The sequence below is a fragment of the Cebidichthys violaceus genome, unplaced genomic scaffold (assembly GCF_023349555.1).
Source record: "Cebidichthys violaceus isolate CVI_PGR_0920_01 unplaced genomic scaffold, fCebVio1.0.p SCAF_47, whole genome shotgun sequence".
Lineage (NCBI taxonomy): Eukaryota > Metazoa > Chordata > Actinopteri > Perciformes > Stichaeidae > Cebidichthys > Cebidichthys violaceus.
In genome coordinates this window covers 915,646-937,901 of record NW_027176672.1, presented here as the reverse complement: position 1 = coordinate 937,901, position 22,256 = coordinate 915,646, and the positions used below count along the sequence as shown (strand labels likewise).

General features: G+C 49.5%; 1 protein-coding gene across 3 annotated transcripts in view; it reads left to right on the top strand.

Moving 5' to 3' along the window:
* The window catches only part of LOC137886894 (serine/threonine-protein kinase WNK2), a 38,614-nt gene that overhangs the window by 13,298 nt on the left and 3,060 nt on the right, over positions 1-22,256 (top strand). The window contains exons 4-30 of one of the 3 annotated variants that reach the window (XM_068729564.1): positions 1-204; positions 297-454; positions 2,413-2,501; positions 3,075-3,294; positions 5,302-5,578; positions 5,670-5,785; positions 6,084-7,004; positions 7,627-8,730; positions 8,851-8,889; positions 9,384-9,545; positions 9,761-10,129; positions 10,526-10,828; positions 11,044-11,087; positions 11,992-12,151; positions 12,263-12,379; positions 12,854-13,024; positions 13,286-13,337; positions 13,573-13,671; positions 14,091-14,878; positions 15,490-15,547; positions 15,641-15,714; positions 15,867-16,513; positions 16,757-16,983; positions 17,188-17,415; positions 18,677-18,775; positions 21,367-21,411; positions 21,913-22,208. The exon at positions 1-204 is cut by the window's left edge and continues 17 nt beyond it. In XM_068729564.1, coding sequence (XP_068585665.1) covers positions 1-204; positions 297-454; positions 2,413-2,501; positions 3,075-3,294; positions 5,302-5,578; positions 5,670-5,785; positions 6,084-7,004; positions 7,627-8,730; positions 8,851-8,889; positions 9,384-9,545; positions 9,761-10,129; positions 10,526-10,828; positions 11,044-11,087; positions 11,992-12,151; positions 12,263-12,379; positions 12,854-13,024; positions 13,286-13,337; positions 13,573-13,671; positions 14,091-14,878; positions 15,490-15,547; positions 15,641-15,714; positions 15,867-16,513; positions 16,757-16,983; positions 17,188-17,415; positions 18,677-18,775; positions 21,367-21,411; positions 21,913-22,208 — 7,067 coding nt within the window. The remainder of the gene's footprint in view (positions 205-296; positions 455-2,412; positions 2,502-3,074; positions 3,295-5,301; positions 5,579-5,669; positions 5,786-6,083; positions 7,005-7,626; positions 8,731-8,850; positions 8,890-9,383; positions 9,546-9,760; positions 10,130-10,525; positions 10,829-11,043; positions 11,088-11,991; positions 12,152-12,262; positions 12,380-12,853; positions 13,025-13,285; positions 13,338-13,572; positions 13,672-14,090; positions 14,879-15,489; positions 15,548-15,640; positions 15,715-15,866; positions 16,514-16,756; positions 16,984-17,187; positions 17,416-18,676; positions 18,776-21,366; positions 21,412-21,912; positions 22,209-22,256) is intronic. The other 2 variants (XM_068729566.1, XM_068729565.1) reach the window with 2 other exon arrangements.

The following is a 22,256-nucleotide window of genomic DNA, read 5'->3' as shown; positions in this document are numbered from 1 at the left end:
AGGTAATGAAGCCAAAGGTTCTGAGGAGCTGGTGCAGACAGATCCTGAAAGGCCTCCACTTTCTGCACACCAGGACCCCCCCCATCATCCACAGGGACCTCAAATGTGACAACATCTTTATCACCGGACCCACCGGCTCGGTCAAGATAGGGGATTTAGGACTGGCGACGCTGAAGGCGGCTTCCTTCGCTAAGAGCGTCATAGGTAGGAGACTTTGAAGTATCGCATTACGGATACATGCTTCTTCCTGTAAAGAAATAAATGACTCATCCGTTGGGTATTTTCTCTCTCTTCAGGCACCCCGGAGTTCATGGCTCCAGAGATGTATGAAGAACACTACGACGAGGCTGTGGATGTCTACGCCTTCGGCATGTGCATGCTGGAGATGGCCACCTCTGAATACCCGTACTCCGAGTGTCAGAATGCTGCTCAGATATACCGCAAAGTCACTAGTGTGAGTCCAGATTACTGTACAGTTTCCCAGTTTGATTCAGAAGTTTGGGAAAAAGTTTAAGTGGTAACGGATAGAAAGGTTCACTCAGTAGAGCGAGGTCTCCGCCAGGTGTCTGCCCACAGTTAGACCCCAATGGGCTGTGAGTCGCTGTAAAACACTCTTCATTTCAACTTAAAAGCAAGTGGCGACGTATTCAGGCCATCGGCTCATTTCATACAATCCTGGCTAAATAAAATGAAACTCACCGATCCGTCTGCAGCGGCTGAATGACGGCGATGTACTCAGCAGCGTGATGACCGCTCCAAAAACAATAAAGCAGAGTAGTGGCTGAGAGGCGGCGGTGCACTCAGCTGTGTTATCACCAGCGCCTCCTTTTTTTTTAAAGACGAGCAGATTAAGAGCAGCGAGTCAACGATGGCATAAAAGACGTTTTGATGAAGTGCGAGTCGCCGCAAAACCCTGACAGCTCCTTGAGCGTGCAGCCCGTCACTGGCCACGCTCAAGACTGTGCAGGTGGCTGCAGCAGAATTTGATATTAGCCGCGGACAGACACCTAGGTGAGATGGTGTGCGGTGATGTTGGAGATGTTCTCAGCTGCTTTGCCACATACATTACATTACATTACAGTCATTTAACAGACGCTTTTATCCAAAGCGACTTACATTTCAGTATCTATCTGCACACCGTAGACGCAGCTACGGGAGACATTTTGGGTTAAGTGTCTTGCTCAAGGACACATTGACATGAGACTAGCAGAGCAGGAGCCGGGAATCGAACCGCCGACCCTCTGATTGAAAGCCGGCCCTGCTCTCCACTTAGCCATAAGTCCACAGAGTTCACGAACGCGTGACTGCAGCGTTTCTGTAGATCACGAGATCTGCTCCGTGAAGACTCTAACGAGCCATATGGAGTCACAGAGGGAGTCCAAATAGCCTTTGTGTGTGTTTTTTTTTTTTTTTTTTAGATGAAGCCTGTGGGGCTGTGTTCCATTTCAATGAGTGTTGTCTCTGCCAGCAAAACACGATGCTGCAAACTGTTTGTAGATCGAGGGGCGTTTAAAGTCACGATGGTGTTCCTGATTTGATGAAGAGTATCGATTTTTCCACGCTTGAGATTTAGCCGTGTGGAAATCTGAGATACGACTCGTTCACCTGCTGTTTACACTAAAGAGCGGGCCTTTGTTAATGGCCCCGGTACAGCTGCTGCTAGATACGGTTCTCTGCATTGCTACCGTATGCATGTTAGAGTGCCCTGCAGGGACCACTGCAGGATATTAATAGGAGATTGATCAAAGAGGAACCCTGATAGCTTTAAACTGCTCCCCGAAGCACATGCTGCATGTAGCTTCACAGTTAGAATGTAAATACGGAGGATGCATGTATTTTATGACTCAGATGGAGAAAGTGAGGTCAGGGTGTTGAGCTAACAACATTTCTATTGTGTGTGTGAAACACTCAGTGGAGAAACGTCTCCAGAGACTTCTCAAACCGCTCCTGCTGTCGCCGTCCATCCGTCCACACACTCAGGATGATCTGAACAGTCCGTATTAATTCACAGTTCTTCTGCTTCTCTAAGAGCAGGAGATTTGCCCACCGACAAACTGAACATCGAGATGCACGTTGGTGTCGAGCTATAATTCGGAGCACATACTGAGCTCTCGGATGACGAGAGGTCGACTGGTTTGAAAGCTTTCTTTTTGGGTGCTTTTTTTAATGCCTTTTGGAATCCATCGCAACTGACGTGGATTCAAGCTGACCACAGCTGCCGCGCTCTGTCAAGGTTGACGAGCCTTCAGGGTGTGAGTGTCCGACACTCAAAAGATCAGATTCCGGGTGATAAAAAAATCCCCGCTCTCTCTTTCCTTTTTGTTTTTTTCTCCGCCGTTGTTATTCTTCATCAACGCGGCATCCTTTCATGGCGTGTCCTCAGAGTTGTGTTTATTTTCCCCCTTTGCTCAGGGAGTGAAGCCCGCCAGCTACAACAAGGTCATGGATCCTGAAATCAAGGAGATTATTGGGGAGTGCATCTGCCAGAAGAAGGAGGAGCGGTGAGTGACTGCGCCCGTCGTCGTCCTGTTCCCCCCCCCCCCCCCCCCCCGCTTCAGTGCTGTGGTGCTGACAGTTGGACTCCAGCAGCACTGCAGTCTCCCCACCATGTCTGCAGGGTGTCCCTCTATTTCTGTTACATAATGAGTCTGTGTACAGAGGGGGGAAATAACCCTTAATTAGCCTCCAGTGGCTTTTGTGTGATTGGGTTCAGTGAGTGACTTCATCTCTGTATCAACAGCAAAGGTAATCCACGTATGATGTGATTATGAGGGGCCGCGCTCGCGCTCCAGCCATAAATTAGTGAATTATGTTTTTCTACGTAGACTGCAAGCAATTCTTTGCTCCATAAGAACTCCAAAGACCTTCACGGCTTTATTCTGTCTGGTCTCAGTGAACGGCTGATTGAACAAACTGCAGTGAGCTGATCAGTGGTATTCATGTCATATCTCACACACACACACACACACACACACACACACACACACACACACACACATATATGAACGTGCCACACAGCATTTTAGCTGTAGTGAAAAACACAACATGTGCCTTTTTGTTGCTCCTTCCCCCAGGTACACCATCAAGGACCTGTTGAACCACGCGTTCTTTGCCGAGGACACGGGCGTGAGGGTTGAGCTTGCTGAGGAGGACGACGGGAAGAAGGACTCCATAGCCCTGAAGCTGTGGGTGGAGGACCACAAGAAGTTAAAAGGAAAGTACAAGGAGAGCGGAGCCATCGAGTTCACGTTTGACCTGGAAAAGGAGGTCCCTGAGGTGGTGGCACAAGAAATGGTGAGTGAATATTTAAAGGCATTAAATACTTTGAGATGAATCTGGATGTGGAATCCTTTGATTTGTCTTCTCATTATCATTACCTTATAAGTACCTTTTTAAAAATAAGGCATCTAGACGTGGTTCAACCTTCTCCTAAAATAAAGTAGTTTGAACCCATGTTGGTGATGCATGTTGTCATGCTTTGCATGCCTGCCTGGCTTAGTGTGTTCTGGCTGCTGCCGTTACTCGTATCTCATCGTTGGGGAATGCATTCAGATGCTCTGCTCTGCCAGGAATACAGTGATTCCTTTCTTGCTTTGTTTACATGGTTTTCTCCAGTGAACACCATCAGATAAGGAACCCACAGGCCCTGCAATAAAAACCTGGCCCAGAAAAACTCTGTGTGGGAGCCGTGATTATATCAACCTCAAGCCTTTGTAACGTTCATCAAACATTCTGCAGCACCATGGAATTATTTATCGGGGTGTGGGATTAAAAGAGCTTGAGTTAACACAGCTCCACTTCAGATGGAGACTATGAACACAGTCATTGCCAGGTAGAAACATCAGAACTGCTAGAGAGACAAAGTCTTCAGTGAGACGTCTTTTTGTCATCGTTGTCCTCTTGGTGAGACTATTTAAAATGGTCTCAAACCAACTTGCTTTGAAACAGATTGACGTCAGGCCCAGAAGTCTGCAGTGCTTCTACCTCACGTGTAAGTAAAGGAGTGAGGCGTGTCAGCTGTATATTTATTAAAAATACGAGTGTTTTGTTTAATACTCAGACAATTCATCCAGAGACAATATGTTTCCATGAACAGATTATTAGAAAAGCTGTTTGGAAACTGATAAATTTCACTTCTATGTTGCAGGAAAACGTTTTTAGACCCTCTTGAGGTGTTGTTAGCCTTTGTTATGGATTATTGAAACACCTTCCTGCCAGTCCTTCAGACCTCCATGTTTCTCTCGGAGACGACTTTGTTTCCAGTTTGCAGCGTCTTCTTCTTCTTCTACTCTGTTTGCTGGCGGTTTGCAGCCATGCGTAGCCTTTAGTGTCAAACCAGTTGATGGAAACTCTTCTTTTCCTCATTCCTATATTGCAACATTTCAAAAGGTTGCTTAAAATCAGCTTGGCAGCTGCATAGAACTATGGCTAGTGAGTGACGATCTGCTTTCTTTGCCTTCTGTTTTTTAATAAAGAGTCTTCCTTTTCATTGTTGCTCTCTCCCTCCCACACATCTCTTCCTCTCCTGTCTGGACTCTCTCCCTCTATTTATCTGTTCTGTTTTGGCCTTGACCACACTGTCAAGCTGGGAAAAAATGAATAAAATGAAGGCCTCTCTGTAACAATCGCCCTGGGCATGAGGGCAGACATGTGGACCAACAGCACAATGGGATTGGAGGCCAGCGTGCTCGCATGTCAAGTCGCTCTAATGAGTTCTTTCTCTGCAGAGAGGCAACACGAGAGACCCGAGTCGTCTCCAGCGATGGACCTGGATCTCCCTTTTTCGGGTCATTTGTTCTTGACTCGTGTGCTAATGATGCCTAATTACTCTGTGCTTACTGCTATGTGTGTTCAGTGCTATTTCACACCAAACACGCTGTGCTTTATGCAGCACATTAGATGAATGAACACGGTTTAATTAGTTTTGAGATGCACAAAGTATTTGTTTCTAAAGCTCTGTAGCCAATTCAAACATGGTTTCATGTTGATCGTTGTCTTGCCTGTACATGCGTTCTCTGCATAGAGGCTTCATCTTTGTTATTTGCAGATGTAACAGTCCAGTTCTGTTGTGAACAATGAACCCAGCTGCTGACAAAGGGAATACTTCCCCGCTGCTCTGATCCCCTTGAAATAGACGTTTCTATTCCTTCCTTCTCTTGCTCCTTCTCTCTCTCTCTCTCTCTCTCTCTCTCTCTCTATCTCTCTCTCTTCCTCACACAATGTGCTCTCTCTCTTCTCTCACATGCTCCTTGCTAAAAATACCCTGGAAGTCACGCTCTTCCCTCTTTTTACTTTTGTCAGGTGGAGTCTGGCTTCTTCCACGAGAGCGACGCTAAGACTGTGGGAAAGTCGCTCCGGGACCGCGTGGCCCTGATCAAATGGAGACGGGAGAGGACGGTGTCCGCCGCGGTTCCGGCGGATGGAGGCGAAGGAGGACACAGGGTCCAGATGACGCCATCGCAGGGCATCGCTGCCGGGGTTGCGCATGTAGGACAGCCTTTGCTGGAGCCGGAAGAGCCGGAGGCAGACCAGCACAACAGGCTGCGTAACCTGCCGGCCAGTGCCACCTCAGTGACGTGTAAGAGGTTCTGTTCCCCCTCCACTCAGAAACACGCAAGCTCAATCTCTGACTTTCTAATGAGTGCGTGATTTCCGTGTCGTCCCTGCAGCAGACGGCACACTCGACAGCGGCATGGGCTCCACTGTGTACTCAGACTCCCACAGCAGCCAGCAGAGTGTCCTCTACCAGTCCCTGCTGGAGCCTATTACTATGGCAACACAGCAGGTCTGTATCAGGAGCATGCACACCCAGGTGGACCGTACACATTCGCATTTATCAAAATGCACACGCACTGTTAGAAAGCAGCCCTCGCTCACGTGGCCTTGGAGCCGAGCCCAGGCGCTGAATCCACACAGTCGACACATTTGCAGATGCGTCTTCGTCAACAACAGTCACGCATATTAGATGCAGATGTTGTTCTCATACAGTCATGCGTGTTCGTCCTCATCTCTTCATTTTGTGGTTATGATTTCTTCGTTATGAGTAACATGTGTTTTGCTTTTGGGTTGCTCCTCCTGATCAGTGCCAGAGCAGTAGCCCTTCTCTAACAGATCGACCTCACTCCTGTGAAAAGGGGGACGTTTGGGGGGCAACGCTGAGCCCGGAGCTCAGGACCCGTTTAGGAGCTGCAGCCCGAAGAGGAAGCGCCCCAGTTATTGACACTCGCAGGGCAAACCAAATTGCTCAACTCCATGCCCTCATTCAGTCACGGAGATCAATCAGTCCCACCCCGACGGCACCAGACAACCGGTTGGAACTCGGCCCTCCGGAGCTTCACTCGGAGGCCGCTGCGGGTGGGTTCCCCTTCCAGAGCGTTCTGCCAGTGCTGCAGGCCTTCCCCGTCCCTTCACCCTCTGAGCACCGCCGCTTTAGCGACACGCCGATCAGACCGTCATCGGATGCCGCCGGTGAGAACTTCACACTGCCTGTGCCAAGTGAACGAAGACACTCTGACCTCAGTAGCCTTCTGAGTCTCACCGCTCATCATCACCACCATTTTGCGGCGCATAGAGGCCACGTGTGCCAGGCTTGCCTCTCTTTGCTCCTTTGGTCACGGGAAGGGAGCCACCGCCGTCCATCTGGTGCCGTGCCGACGCACCACTGCCCATGTGACTTGAGGCAAAAAACGGCCTCTGTCGGAGCAATGACCGCCCCCGGTTACGGACGGCTGAAAGGTTTGAGCGATTCTTTCGATTTCTCGCTGCTGCAGCAGTCCCTGTTCAACATAATCGGCGGCCGCAAAGCAGCGCCGTGTCCCGCCACGCCCACCCAAGCCTCCCCGCCGCACTCCTCGGCCGCCCGCAGGCCGGCGCGCGGCGATGGAGACGACGGCCCGAAGAGTCATCCGCTGGGCGACGGTTCGGTTGGGGACCGAGAACCCGTCCAGCACTGCGAGGACAGACTCTGTGCCAGAGAGCAGCAAGTTACCAGAGCTGTGGGAGTGGTAGGTCACACTGGTTCCCCATGTGGGGCCAACTGCTTAACTGAACTCTCCCCGCCTATAGGAGGTGAAGCGTTATTCTGCATGGAGCTGGTCTGACCTCCTCCTGGTCTTGTCTACTGTCCTGAGTCTCGCTACCTGCATAGGCCTACAGAGCTGACTGTCTTCTTAAAAATCATAAGCTTGATCCTGTCGGAGGACTGTGGAACAAGCTCTAATAGACCACGTTTCCCTGCTGATTAACCTCAACCAATCCCTTCTAGAGCTGAACTAGATACTAACAGTTTCCTTTCTGCTTTACTGGCCCAATGTTACGCCTGTCTTGCTCCTTCGCCTGCCTTGGATAGGTGGCCTGTGATTGGAGGCTGTCTGATCTCCCTCCTCTCGGACTCTCTCACCATTTCTCTTTTGTGTCCTTATTTTAGCGCACACCTGTCACCGCCTGCTCTTTGTTGAAACGGATGTTTCATTAACTTATTTATATCCGTCATCCTGTCATTATACCCATTACCCTGTCATTATCCGGTAATGTAATTGGCACACCTATTATTTGTGGGATTGTATCCTTGTCTGGTAAAAGAGAGAGAGAGGGTCTAATTTGAATTTCTCTCCTTTGTGTCCTTAGGCCAGTTCAGCAGGTCACCACAATCAGCCTCCTGTACTTGGCCTGCCGTCTTCCAGCACATCGGTGCACACACCGCTGCAGTACGTCCAGCCTGGACACAGTTACCCTGCTGCTCCATACGTCTGCCAACACGGCGCTGCAGCAGCAGCAGCAGCAGCTCCAGCTAGTCTCTGTTCAGTCAACATCCAGCATACGGTCGGCGCTGCTGGCTACACGCCACCGAGTGTGCAACAGACCCAAGTTGCGGCAAGTATTTCAGCATCGGCCGTGCAGCAGCAACACGTCGCACAGAGCTACCAAGCACCAGGCCACCAACAGCAGCAGGCCGCAGCAGCGAGCTCTTTGACTTTCCCTTTGAATGTGCCACAGACTTGTCAGAGCTGCATGGGCCCAACTCAACAACAGGCTCACTCTGCTTCAGGATGTCCCGCTCCAGTTCAGCAACAGACCGCTGCAGCAGCGGCCGCCCTGCCCGCACAGCAGCCAGCACAAGGCTACCCGCTTGCATCCTCCGTAGCCCCGACTGTTGCGGCCATGGCCCAGTGTCATCCGACACAAGCTCCCGGTGCACTGCAACACGTCCAAGCCGCGGTCAAACTGCCGAGTCAGCAGCCCGGTCAGAGCTCCTCCACACCAGCACTTTACAGCCAACAGATGCCAACTCAACAAGAGCACCAACTGAATACTCAGACCAACATACAACTAACACAACACGCTGGGCAGGCCTACATCCAGCCTCAACTCCAGCATAACCAAGACACTCTGCACACCATGCACCAACAAATGGCACAACAGCCGACCCACCTGTCTCAAAGTCTGCAGACTCCTGGTCAGCAGCAGGGACACGCCCCAACTCTACAGAAGCACAGTCAGGCGGCCACCCAACAGAGCCAGGACGTATCCCAGTCTACGGTCCCACCGCTGCAGACCCCAGCTTCTCAGCTCCACCCGACGGCGCCGGTTGAAGCCACGCACCAGAGTTACCCTGCTGTCGGTGTACCGGACGCTGCCTCGCAGAGCTATGCGTACTCTGCCCTCAGCGCTCAGAGCCAGTACCTGTCTGCACCGTCTTCTGGTGCCCCACAGGCCTACGGAGCACAACAGGTGAGTGTTGATAATCACGGGACAGTATACTGTAGCAAGTCGGCATGCATGGTGCCCCAGTTTTGAGTTTCATGTCGGCTTGCCCTCCTCTGACCTCGCCCTGTTCTCATTTTTCATCAGTTTCAACCGTATCTTTGCGTCGCTGCTATCCTGAACCAGGTAGAACGCCTTTGTCTCAACACAATTTGTCACTGTGGGACTCAATGTTGGAGGGACAGAAAACTAATGCACTTAAACGAGAAAACATGATCATTTATGGCAGCGCCGTTAGCTACTCGTGACGTGGTGCCTGGTTCTGAATTGGAAGCAGCTGCGCCGGTGGACAGTAGGTGAACGAAAATATGAACGGCTCAACAGGAGTTCTCTCAGACAACAGCCCACAGCGAGTTGATGGAAACGGTAATGAAAACAATAACGGCGGTCTTAGCCGCTGCATCCGCCGGCCCTCCCCGGCTTGGTCTGCGTCTGCTTTGCGGTACAAGGTGCTGCAGCATGTGCAGCAGGTTCAGACTGATTCCAGGCTTAGGGACAGGATGGGAAATGTGAGCTATTCTGATCTGGGTCAATAGCAGGAAATGCAGATTTCCAAACCAAGAGATGAAACTGGAAGCTCTGCCGTTATTGAACTTCTTCCTTCTTTTGTTCTTCTGTAGAATATTCCTGCTGGTCATTGCATTTCACAGCTTGGACAAGACGGACAGGCTTCAGGTGGCCAGGTGCTGCCTCCTCAGCAGCCGATGGCTCAGGGAACTGTCCACCAACAACTCCAACCTCTGCAGATTTCAAACTCCCTACCACCAACACATCCATCCCAGGTATTGTCTGTTCGTGCAGCTCTCACTGATATCTCCCCTGGAAAACATCCGTTCGTTCTCTTTGTGTCTGAGACATTGTCTCTTGGATTTTACCGACCAGTAACAATATGGATTAGACGCACGCTATCGTGATGCATCGTCCTCCTGTGTTTGATCTTTGCTCTCTAGATCACTTGATTTTCCTCTGTTTCTTCCTTTCTTTACTTTCCCTTCAGTTTCCTTCACAGTATCCCACAATCCAGGTGATGACAGCTGTGCCTGACTGTGAATCCTCCTACCCTCACCCTTCAACCTCCTCTTCTCTCAATCACATCTTCCTTTCTCCTGGGCAGACTGTGACTCCCTCTGTCTCCCCCCTTTCTCCCCTGCACATTGAAAACGTGTTAGTTTCGCCCGTCCCGGTGTCCCGTATGCCTTCCCCCTCCCCCGTGCTGGGACCCCCGTCCCCACAGCACCAGCACGCCGCTGTTCTGCAGCACAGTGTTAGAGCTGAAGCGCCTCATTCACACCCCTTACACACACACACTGCCCCGTGCCAGAACACACACCCTCCCACAAATGGCAGCACTCAGCCTCTGATACAGGTAATTATGTCAGCTGCAGAGGAGTGCAGATGTTTACCGAGAGGGTGTGAACTGGACCTTTGCTTGTGATAATCTCTGTCAGATTGTTTGTTTGCATCCGTTAAAAGCTTTGTTTTTATGGCCACAGTGCTGCTGTTCTGCGGCTGAAGGCTAATCACAGTTTACATGTTAAAGTTACTGCGAGGAACTTTTAACTTGCACTGAAACAGTTTAATACCGATGCCTTTTATATGACCTGCATAAGTTAACAAGCGCGTCAGCGAGATGATTGGCTGTTGCTACAGTTATTCTTTGTGTGTCATCGGTTGGATTCTGCGCTAAATCGGATGAAATCCTGCAGAAGCTCCTTCGGCTCAGACTCCAATCGCGTTTTCTCATTTGTCTTCTTAAAAACAGGTTCCCCAGCAGGCGCAGGTCGGCCATCCCGAGCTTGTCCCCTCTGCTCAGCTCAGCCATCCTGCGGTGTTCTCCTCACCTTTGCAGAACGGGTCCGACGTGAGCGCCCAGCTGGACAACAAGAACCCGTGCCAGCTGGCCCCGCAGGCCCAGAGTCAGGTTCAGAGCCAGATTCCTGCACTGCAGCCCTCTGACTCTCAGAAAGCATTATCCGGGTCTGCCAGTTCCAGTCTGAGTCAGCAGAAACAGCTCAGTAGTCTCACCGGAGTTGCAGGTCAGGGTCCAACGGAGACCAACGCGGAGGTATGGCCATATGACTCACTTCCACTTTTATTTTTTTAGTTCTCATTTTGTATTTCCTCCTCTGCCCACCTTGCTTTGCAAATATACAAGTGCAGTCACATGTAGTGGCACTACTTCCTCTCAAGTCACCATCAGGAATGTCAAACACAACAGCTGATAAGTGTTACTCTCTCATTCTCTCTGATTGTTTGTTTCTGTACCTGTTGTGTCTGAAGGATCAAGCAGCAGAGAAACACACTGGAGGACAGAGCTATGACAGGTGACCAGTGATTCTAAGAATTGTAACAAACAAATGCATATTGGATGAGAGTTGAACTGGTCTGAAACTGTTTTCCGTCCTTTCGTGCTTCAGACTTAAATAATTAGAGGCTCTATTGTTTACCTAGTTACAGTAGCCACGCCCAACTTGAAAGGATGCCTAGCAGAACCTTGCATCGGTTGACTATATTGCTCTTTTGTCTCAAACGAAAAGTAAAAGCAAAAAGCTTCAAACGCTATCTAAAGGGTTGACTGTTGACTCCTTGAGTCACAGACGTTGTTTGCCTTTAGAAAACATTGAGGGCGTTCCACAAATGACTGACGTAGTGATCCTCGTATTCCTTATATTGTAATATTTGATGTGTAATGTGGATCTCAATGCTAACCAGTCTGGCAGGATGTCGCTCTCCAGCTACTCACAGACGTCAGTAGAACCAGAATGCACCCCGATGAACCCTGATGGCGTCCATCAATCTGTCGTGTCGCTGTGACCGGCAGCAGCTAGAACTCCTTTTAGTTTAAGTTCAGTTGTTCCTTCATAATCAATAGAAAGCTTATCCCCCACAAATCTATATCCCCTTTAAGCTCGTGTGGAGTTCAGCGTCGCTCATGGTTGATATATCAGGCTTTTGCCAAATCCTGCAGGCATTCCAGAGCAGCGATAAACTTTATAAAACCTTTTTCTCTAAGCTCCACATCGAGGCCGGGAGGTAGAAATTCAGTAGAAAAGTTCGTATTTACTATTTCTCTTTTTGTCAATGTGCCATCTTTTCTTGGGCACCAGTTTTGAACGTGTTTGAACAGGTACCTTGTTATCTTGAAACTGATGTAGAGCTGTGTGCTCAGCATTCAGGTGTTAAAGAACAAGGCCATACCTTTAACTGATGTACTTGTCCTCTCCTCAGTGTCAACTCTGATGCCACGTCGGGGAAGGAGATGAGCGACGGCTACGAGGGGACCCACGGAGGTAAAGGCGAAGGGAAAGTCCGCAAACACCACCGCAGGTCCACGCGCACTCGTTCCCGACAGGAGAAGATCAGCAGGCCGAAGCTCAACATGCTCAACGTGGGTAACCCAAAACACGCTCCGACATGAAAGACGTCTCTTTATTAAGTCGATGTTCGATGAAAATAATCGTAATCTCTGACGATGTATTTACTGCTCCTCCTCCTGCAGGTGTGCAACACGGGCGATAAGATGGTAGAGTGTCAGTTGGAGACTCATAACCACAAAATGGTCACTTTCAAGTTTGACCTGGATGGAGACGCACCGGAGGAGATCGCTACATACATGGTGCGTAGGAGACGAAGTCAGTGGCGCTTCGAGTGATGCGACGGTTTTTGTAGCCTGAGACGCTTTCCTGAAGCTCAGAACTCTGAAGCTCCCTGTGTTGCTGTTCTGAGCTGCAATGCAGCAAAAAATATATTCGTCTGTCTCTCTCTCTCTCTCGCTCCTTCTCTCTCCTCTTGTCCCAACCGAGGAGAGAGAAGGATCATATTTATAGATAGATGGATGAATATTCATGGCGTAACTGCTCCACCAACTTGTCATGTATAATAAAGGTGGTCCGAGGCAAACGGCCACTTGTGAAGCTCATCAAAGCGATATATTTAATCGACTTGACGTTGTGAAATGCTTAGAGACATAAACACTTGATAAACTTAACCAATTATGCAAAAAGTGTTTATTGGCTTTTCTTGGGCCTTATTGAATAGAACATGTATCTGAAAATTCTTCTGTCACCTTGTCCTCCATCGCGTCCCTCAGGTGGAGAATGACTTCATTCTGCCTTTAGAAAGAGAAATGTTCATCGAGCAGCTTAAGGACATAGTGGACAAGGCTGAGGACATGCTGAGCGAGGAAGCCGAGGGTGAGCGGAACTCCGACCAAGGAGGCAGCCCCAAACAGAGCGAAGGCGCCGGCGCTCTGGGAACGGAGGTGAGAACGGAACTGTTGACGGTTAATAGTTGCAGTAGGCACAAAGTGTCTACGAGTGCCTCGGATTCATCATCCTGACGGCACTCTGGAGATGACTCCGCACGCAACGCTGCCAACCAGAGCTGCCAAAAATCCCGTTCCTGCTGATGTGACATTTCGGTCTAACTGAATTTCTTCCTGGCGTTGAGGAAACTTTTTGAAATGCCCATTAAACGGATGCACAACCGTCAAATCTGTGTAGTGATCCTTCCTTTTCTTTAGGGACTGAAGGCGTCCGCTCCCAGCACACCACAGCTGGTGTACCAGCAGAACGGTAAGACTCGGAGCTGCCTGGAACTTCATGTATTCACGTTCACAAAATCCACTCACACCTTTCTGATCTAGTTAAACTCAGCTGCCTCCCTGCATATCTGCATGTTACAATGCGTTTTCTCTGATTCTTCACTTTGCTTTTCAAGGGGTCAGTCGGTACATTTAGCTCTTTTTCTGAATTGATATTCTAGTCGATTTGCATTCATGAGCTTTTCTTTTCTCTCTGTCCTTGACAGTCCTCCACACCGGCAAGCGCTGGTTTATCATCTGCCCTGTGGCCGAGACGCCTATATCGGACAAAGAGAAGACGACGTGTCACACCTCTGCAGCCCCGGGTATGCTGCGCACTCACAAAACATATCGTATCATCAGTGCTTCACATCTTTAGCTTCACTACTTTGTGAGATGAGCTCAACAAGCAGCAGCTTTCTTTGCCGGCAGTATATTTTTCTATAGAATGAGCTGAATCGTTTCGGTCTGACTTGTAGTGAAGATGGTGCGCCTGCATCAGAGTGTGCTTCTGTGCGGTTCATCTGCTGGGGTCAGTTATATAAGAGTGCTTCTGCAGTGGTTCTAGGCAGAAATGAAGGGCGGGATTCATACTCCGGCTGACGGAGCCTGATGGGGGAGGACAGGCTGTGATGTAACACTCGGGCACCCGCAGGACCCAGCCTCCCTTCCTCTTCACGGCCTTGGCTGTTTAGCTCCCAATCTGTTCTACTCCTAATTAACTCTGATCTTTTTATGTCCCCAGAATCTGAAAAGTCTGCCTCGTCGTCAGTCAGGCCCAACGGCGGCACTACTGCAGCGGCAACCCCGGTCGCATCTTTATCCTCCCAAAGCCCGTCCGCCTCCTCCTCCTCCTCTCTGCCCCCTGCAGCTCAGGCCTCGGTGCAACCTCGAGACCAAAACATGGAGCAAACCCGTCTCCAGCAGCCTCAGCCCTGTGTAACCAACCACGTCCTTGCCGCTGGCGGTGCCAGCCATCGCAACTTCCTTCCTGCGGAAGAGCCTTGCATCTCTGCTGTCTCCATTGTAACGGACATTCCATGCTGCTCCATCGTGCCGCCCGTCACTCTGGACGTGAAAGGAGCAGCTGGTGGTCTGACCTCCTCTCAGACTAATCAGCCCAATCAGAAGGCCAGTCCCTCTGGAGAACTACCCCCTCAGCTGGCCTCCCATCAGTCCGTGGTCCTGCAGCAGCCCTATGCCACGCCCATGCAGCCTGGGACCGTCACCTCCCAGCCCCAGAGTCCAGCGCATCAGACCCCCCAGAGCTCCCAGTCGTCGAGCCACCTGCAGCCGGCGAGCGGGGGGCCGGGCGAGTCGGACAGCGATGGACCGCGCAGGGTGGAGTTTGCGGACCGCACCATCAAGACTTTGGACGAGAAGCTGAGAAACCTGTTGTACCAGGAGCACGCGCCCTCCCAGCCCTCCAGCACCGCATCGGACCCCCAGGCCTCCAGCACCGAGGGAGTCAGCTCACCTCCGGTCTCGGACGGCCAGAGCTCCGAGGGAGCGAAGAAGAAAGGGGAGCCGCTGGTAAAAATACGTGTGTGTGTGTGTGTGTGTGTGTGTGTGTGTGTGTGTGTGTGTGTGTGTGTGTGTGTGTGTGTGTGTGTGTGTGTGTGTGTGTGTGTGTGTGTGTGTGTGTGTGTGTGTGTGTGTGTGTGTGTGTGTGTGTGTGTGAAATCTGAGCATTGAAACGCTGGTTAGGATCAAAGTTAATGGCAACATCATTGAATCATTTCCCTACACTGTATCATTGATTTGACTATTGGCTGTTAAGAGCAAGACGAATACTGTGTTTAGAAAGAGGGGAGGGTAACGCAATTACTGCCGTCAGCACCATAGCTCATCGTGATCTCTTTCTCTGGCAGCTTCATTTTGTGTGTGTGTGTGTGTGTGTGTGTGTGTGTGTGTGTGTGTGTCTCTCCATGTGCATGCATGCTGCCAAAAACAAATCAGGGTTTGAGTCATTCAGCAAAAGCTGAGGTCAGGAGAGGAGACTGGCTAGCCTTACCACTCTGATATAGCGCATGTAACGATTTACCATTTTCTACTATTCAAATGATTGTGACTTCACACACACACACACACACACACACACACACACACACACACACACTCTCTCTCCTCTGTTTCTCCGTTAGCCTCAGATTCCTGAGCGCACAGATGGCGTGGGAGCACTGAGTGACTCTGCAGTGGCAGGTAGGTAGCATTGTTTATGTAATGTTGTCCACGTCACGTTATTACTGCTCGCTGGTTTGAGAACCCGTCCCATCATTCTTCCCGGTCCTTTAGCCACTAACAGGGCCGTGAACAGACGAGATGAGACCACCGGCTCCGGGTCATATGGCTCCAAAAGCCGTTTTCAAGTAAGAATCCACTTTCAAAAGCACAAATGTACTGATATTACAGATCATGATTTATGTGTTTGTCCTGGGTCCAGTTTGCTGCGTAAACATTGCATTAGTTGATGTTTATGGACCTTAATTTTGTTATGAACGCAGGCTTCTGTTCCTTCCAGATTGTCCCCACTCCACCGGATGTCGTTTGCCGTTTAGAGAAAAGCAAGAAGACTTGCAGCACCTGCAGTTCCCCGGCACCCTCTAGTGGTTCTGCTGGCTCATACAGCCAGTCGCAGGGCCCGGGCACCAAAGACCAGGACTGCGGGTCCGTGGACAAATCCTCTGCGACGGCTGCAGCCGATCACGCGGGAACGTCCAAACCCCACAGCAGTAACCGCTACTCTGCCCCGCCGAACTTCTACCAGGCCACCCCGACGTCCAGCCCCGACGTCACGCCACGCCACATTCCCCGGGCCCAGACGATGGACACGCCGACCCATCGCAACCACCGCCTCTACTCCGACTCGGCCGACGAGGAGAGCAGCAGCGTCGCCCTTCCGGCGGCCCGCCCGGCTCCCCCGGCTCACGCCCAGTCCGAGCACAGCGGAAGCGACCTCATGAAGCGGGCGGTGGCCTTCCTGCGGCGCTCCGGTCGGAGCAAAAGCGAGCAGAGCTCCGATTCGCCGAGCCGACGGCCCGTGACGATGAACGGTCACGCCGCCTCGCCGTCTGCGGGACACGCCCACTCATCTTACATGAGCAGTGACAACGACTCCGAGTTTGAGGATGCAGATATGAGGAAAGAACTGCAGAAGCTGAGAGAAAAGTAAAGTCACTCACACACATACAGGGAATGGGGTAGAAAAGAATGAATCAATTAACTAATCAGTATCGCCGTTAACCTTCCACAGGTGATTACTTGTGTTTTGTACTACAAGTTCTGTGAAAATGTATGTTTAAATATGCAAAATGCAAAGGGAGTGCTTCGGAAAAAAGACGACGAAAACGTACGGCGAAATGTGCGTGCAGACGGTTAATCTCTGTTTTCTCCCCCTGCCTTCCTCACCAGACACATGAAGGAGATCTCTGAGCTGCAGGCGTTCCAGAGGAGCGAGATCGAGCATCTGTACACGGAGCTGGGCAAATCGCTGCCCCCCAACGTAGGCCTACTCCACGCCGCACCCCCAAGCGGCCGCAGGCGCAGGGCCAGCAAACACAAGCTGAAGGCTGGGAAGCTGCTCAATCCGATGGTGCAGCAGCTCAAAAACAATCTTAACACCTCCGCAGAGAGGAAAGGTGTGTGGGCTTTTTAAAGACGGCGGGGGTTGATGAGCGGCGTACGTGACGAGTCGTGTGTATGGGAGAGCGTTTTCAGTCTGAAGGCACACAATCGGAAAACACCGGAATGGCGTCAGCTTCATAAAAAGTGTAGGAATGTGTGATTCACGGAGTGATTCACTCTGACTCACACTTCTTTCTTTTTCTGTTTCTGCTCCCAAGGCGAGAGCGCCGCCAGTTCATCCGGCTCCCCAGCTAAAAGTTCTGTTCTGTCAGACGGCTCCGCTCACTCCAGCGGCAGCTCCAGCTCCGGCAACCAGCCCGGTGCCCCCCCAGAGGAGCAGGTCCACACCCAGCAGCCCTGCTCCCTGAAGGGCTCCTTCTCCTCGGACAACATCTACGCCGGGCTGCACGGGGATGCAACGGCCAACCAAGCCGGCCCCGGACAAGGTACACATCATGGGTTCATGTGCATGCTGGTGTGTGTGTGTGTGTGTGTGTGTGTGTGTGTGCATGTGTGTGTGTGTGTGTGTGTGTGGATGGGACATGCCATCTACTAAACAGCCACTAGGGCTAAGGCTAATGCTTAGCAGTGTTCATGTTGTCTACTCATCTTTCAAGTAGCTCAAGAGTCTCATCTGGAAGGATTACACACACACACACACACACACACACACACACACACCTCACACCGTGTGTAGGGCCACTTAAAATACTATTTATTTATATTTATGAGCAATAATCAATAAGCAGTATATCCAAAATTCAAGCGATACTTTGTTCTTTGCCTGTTTTATTTATCATATTCAAGAACTTGATGTAAATATGATATTAAATACAGGAAAACATGGAAAACGATTCACAGTTGTTCTACTATACGCCACAGTATAGAGGATAAGATACCGATAATAAATAACACTTAATAAATACGGCTCATTGTTTAAAAGCATATTATGAATAAAGCCACGTTTGAGAGTTCTGCAGCTTTAAACAGATGCTTTTATTAAGAGGTTCATCACTGATGCTGATAACTGACGGATAATAAAACATGGTGCTTCATTGAGTTTGCCAACAATATTTTATAAACGTCACTGTAACTCCTAAATCCTTCCTCAAGCTGTTAGTTTGACATGTTGTTGTTTGTTTAGATGGTGAAGAATTCAGAAGCTGATGAATGTGGATTTAGTTTAATCGGTCAAAGTGTCTTTCTTTTGTTTCCTGTGTAATTCATTTTGTTTTGAATTTACTCCAAATTTTATAATTCAATTCATTAATAAATCATTTTGATGTAAAGTATACTTTTTTTTTTTTTTTTTTACTTTTTTCAGCAATATCATTTTTACACTTTATTCTTAAATTTCAGTGTATTTTCATGTTTCTGCTGATTAAAAAAAAAAAAGCATGTTTGGGGACAGGTGCAAAAATCAAATCAAGCAATGATGAAATTAATAAAAAAAGACAAATAACCTTCGGGTCATAACTCAAGCATCCAACCCCAGTATTCCTCCCTACCGACGCTCTCTGTGATCAGATGTTACTGTTGATGATGGTCAGCAGATGATGTAGTGGGATCCTGCGCACCGTTCACTCCTTCTTAGTCTCCTGTGCTGGTGCTTTTGATGGTGGGGGTTTCTCATCCCAGTCTCTGTACACTTTTACAAAGTGTCTCTCTTGTTTCTTCTCTTCTTCCCTCTTATATTCATTTTCACAGGCTGGACGGTTTACCACCAAACGTCAGAGAGAGTCACCTATAAATCTAGTAGCAAACCACGCACTAGATTCCTCAGTGGACCTGTGTCTCTGTCCATCTGTTTGTATTTGTTCTTTTCTATTTCCCCTCGCTCACCTCCATCTTCTCTTTATTTAACCTGCCTCTCCTCTGTCTTCTATCAACCATTTAAAGACACAGAATGTAATCTGTAGTATAGTGGATCTTCTCTTTCACCCTCCTCACCTGACACTCATTCTCTATTCCCACCACTCAACCCACCCCCTCCCTCAACAACCTCAAAGCTTCATGTTCTGTATGATATTCTCCTTCTGACCACCAGAGGATATCCATCACATGCACACGTGATGTTACTATTCAAAACTCTAGACGATGAGTCTAGATCGTTTAGGAAAAACGCCACCAGAATCGATGGCCTCTGTGCAGCCAGGAAACGTTTCCTTTTCATCTTCGAGTGCTCCGTGAAGCAGGTCACGTTTCAGCTCCAGCTGTTCACGGTGCAGAGGAGCCTGTGGACACGTAGAGAGCTTATGCTCAAGTTATGACTTCCCGTAATAACATCTGGTGTCCCCTCTGTGGTGGAAGTTCTGCTGCGTCAGCGTTTATTTAAAACCCTGGGACAACAGGATTGGATGAAATGACTGGACTCCTGATTGGAGGGGAGCGTGACTCTTTTCCAAAGACCCTCCTCAAATTCAGACTTTCAGTTTGACAGCATTTTGTTTTTTTGCAATAATAGTAAAGATACCGTCAGTAAGATGAACTCACCCTGCTCCTGTCATTTTTCTTTAGACAGTTATCGCTGTTATGTAAATTTGATTACAGCTATTATGTAGAATTGGACATTTTCTGATTTTGGTGCCCCCAGTGGTTTTATCAAGAAAGAAACACTTGCAGACAGCAATCTATGCATGTTTGACACGTGTTTTTCTTTGCAGAGAAGACTTCAGACCTGTTGCACTTTGTGCAGACATTCAGATTCAGATGGTTTCAGCACGTTACGCTGAAACGAGAGGCAGAAGCTTCATCGAAGCAGAAGCTTTCTAGGTGGTTTAAAACATTGCTCATGAAAGCAATTTGAGAGTAACTGCTATACCTCTTGATACCAAGTAAAAGAGTGTTTCCACCTCCTGGTGTGCAGTGCTTCAGTCAGTTGTCGTGCGCTCTGTCGTACATGTGTGCGCTCATGCGGTGTACATGTAGCCGTGTGTGGTACCGTCACTGTCTCCGGTGGTCAGAACAAAAACTAACAGGATCTATGAACTCAGACTGACCCCAAAGAGTCTGGACGCCATTCGTGTTTCTTGGCATGAAGCTTGAAAAGGAAACGTTTCCATTGTGTGTGTGTGTGTGTGTGTGTGTGTGTGTGTGTGTGTGTGTGTGTGTGTGTGTGTGTGTGTGTGTGTGTGTGTGTGGCCTCAATACCCAGGCTGCAGGAAACTTGGACGTTATAGGTTGTTTTTTTTGTTTTTTTATCAGTAGTCTGGCATTCATTTACAATTCACAGATCCATTCATAAACCATTCATTCATGGGTATAATGCCCCCCCCCCCCCCCCCCCCATACCAATGCTTTGTGCAGTGCTTCTGGCTTAAAAAAAACAAACGCACTGAGGCTAGTTCTCTCCAAACATGGGCCTGAGGTCAGATCTAAAACCAGACAGGGTGTGTGTGTGTGTGTGTGTGTGTGTGTGTGAGAGAGAGAGAATACCAAAACCTTTCTTCCCCCTTTTTTGTTTCCATCCACCGTTGATTTTAATTGTATAACATCATATAAGTCCAGGCACTTTAACCCCCAGTCAGCAGTCCTCTGTGCATTAACACGGAGGGGAAACAAGCCCCGCCCCTCCCCTCCCCGATAGGCAGCTCTCTCTGTCCCTCATGTTTGGACGGAGAAGACGTGCATGGTGCAGGCGCCAGGCAGGGCACTGATGGAGACTTGCTCCGCCAATACGAAGGGCTGTATCATCAATATTACTTCTCTTTTCTTTTTGTTTGTTCCTCCTCCTTCCACCTCTCCTGAGTTACCTGCATGTGTCTGACTGTAGCGCTGACCCTGAGCAGCTCCAGCTAGTATCTGTGTGCTCTTTCAGTTACTTTATTTTTGGTTTCACAGGCTTTGTCACGTCGACAATCCAGGCTCCTTCTTCCTTTTACGTAGACGACGCTTTTATCTCGTTACGGTCGCTCGCTGCCGACTCACGGGGCCGATAAGTTCTAAACTGAACCGAGATGATGTCACTCTTTAAATCGTGAAGGACGGTGACTGCATTCTGACGGATTTCTGTCCAACGCAGCATTGTTTTAAAGCAACATTTCAGCTGTTTTTCACTAAGTAAATTTAGAAGGCAGCGTGAAATCAGACGGTCTTCATCCGGACGTTGTTGCTGCGAAAGCAGGAACTACTTTAACGCGCGGCGTCACAAACCAGGGCTAGGTGTGTGCTCTCCGTCAGGTCCACTTCCTGATAGTCACCTTTTTGATTTTAAAGAGAACACCTAGGCTCCTCCTTCCTGTCCTCCTCACTTTTAAACCCCTTTGTCCTCCTCTTCCCTCTTTCTCTCTCCCCAATTGTTTTACTAGCTGAATGTGCTTTTGAAGCAGCTTCTCCACCCTCGTGTGGCGTGTCCTCGCCTAACTGTTCCTGTCTTGTGCTGTTCTACCTTCTTATAGGGTCCACTCTGAAACGACTATGTCTAGGCAAAGAGCGCAGTAGTAGTAACTATCTCATTTACTTTCTTACTCTCTGTCTTTCTTCCTCTGTCCCCGCTATTTTAGTCCTCCTTATTTTTGTATGTGCACTTTATTTTATTTATTTTTGCGTTGCGGTTGTTGTCGTGGATGTGGGTGCTCTACAGACTGTTGCATTGGTTTACGTGTGTCGTCGTTTTGCATGGCGGTGTCGATGTCTTGACTGCTGGATTTTGTCATTGCTTGCATATCAAACATTTCATTTGTCTGTGGAAGTCACTCGTGTTGCAATCCTTTGGCTGCTATGTTGGCAAAACACGTCACAGTAAATACAATCTGCACACATTTACTCGACAAAACCACGAGACTATTCTTAAAGTCGGCTCTCATCAGGTGACGTCATGGGTCACTGTGTCTGTGTTCTTACATTACGCCAAACAGCAGCCAATTGATTTCACTGACAACTTTTTGTTTGTGTTCTTTGGACGTGCCCAGTAGTATGTTTGATACCTTTTTGTGTCTCTTCAGGGTCCGCTTTCAACACCGCCACGTCGGCCTCCAGTCACACGCAGCCGCCGCTCACCGCGGCCACGCCCTCGCCGTCTCCCCGGCCAATCGCGCGGCTCGCTCAGGTCCAGACCAACAACAGCAACAACAAGAGAGGCACGTTCACCGACGATCTTCACAAACTGGTGGACGACTGGACGAAGGAGACCGTGGCGGCGGCCAATCAGCCGCGCCCCTCCCTCAACCAGATCAAACAGCAGAGACGGCAGCAGGACCTGGAGGCCAGAGCGACACCCGTGGGAGCGGCCGCACACGAGGTATTCAGGGTGGAGATGAAGGAGCAGTTGTGCTGTGATCTCTAGTAG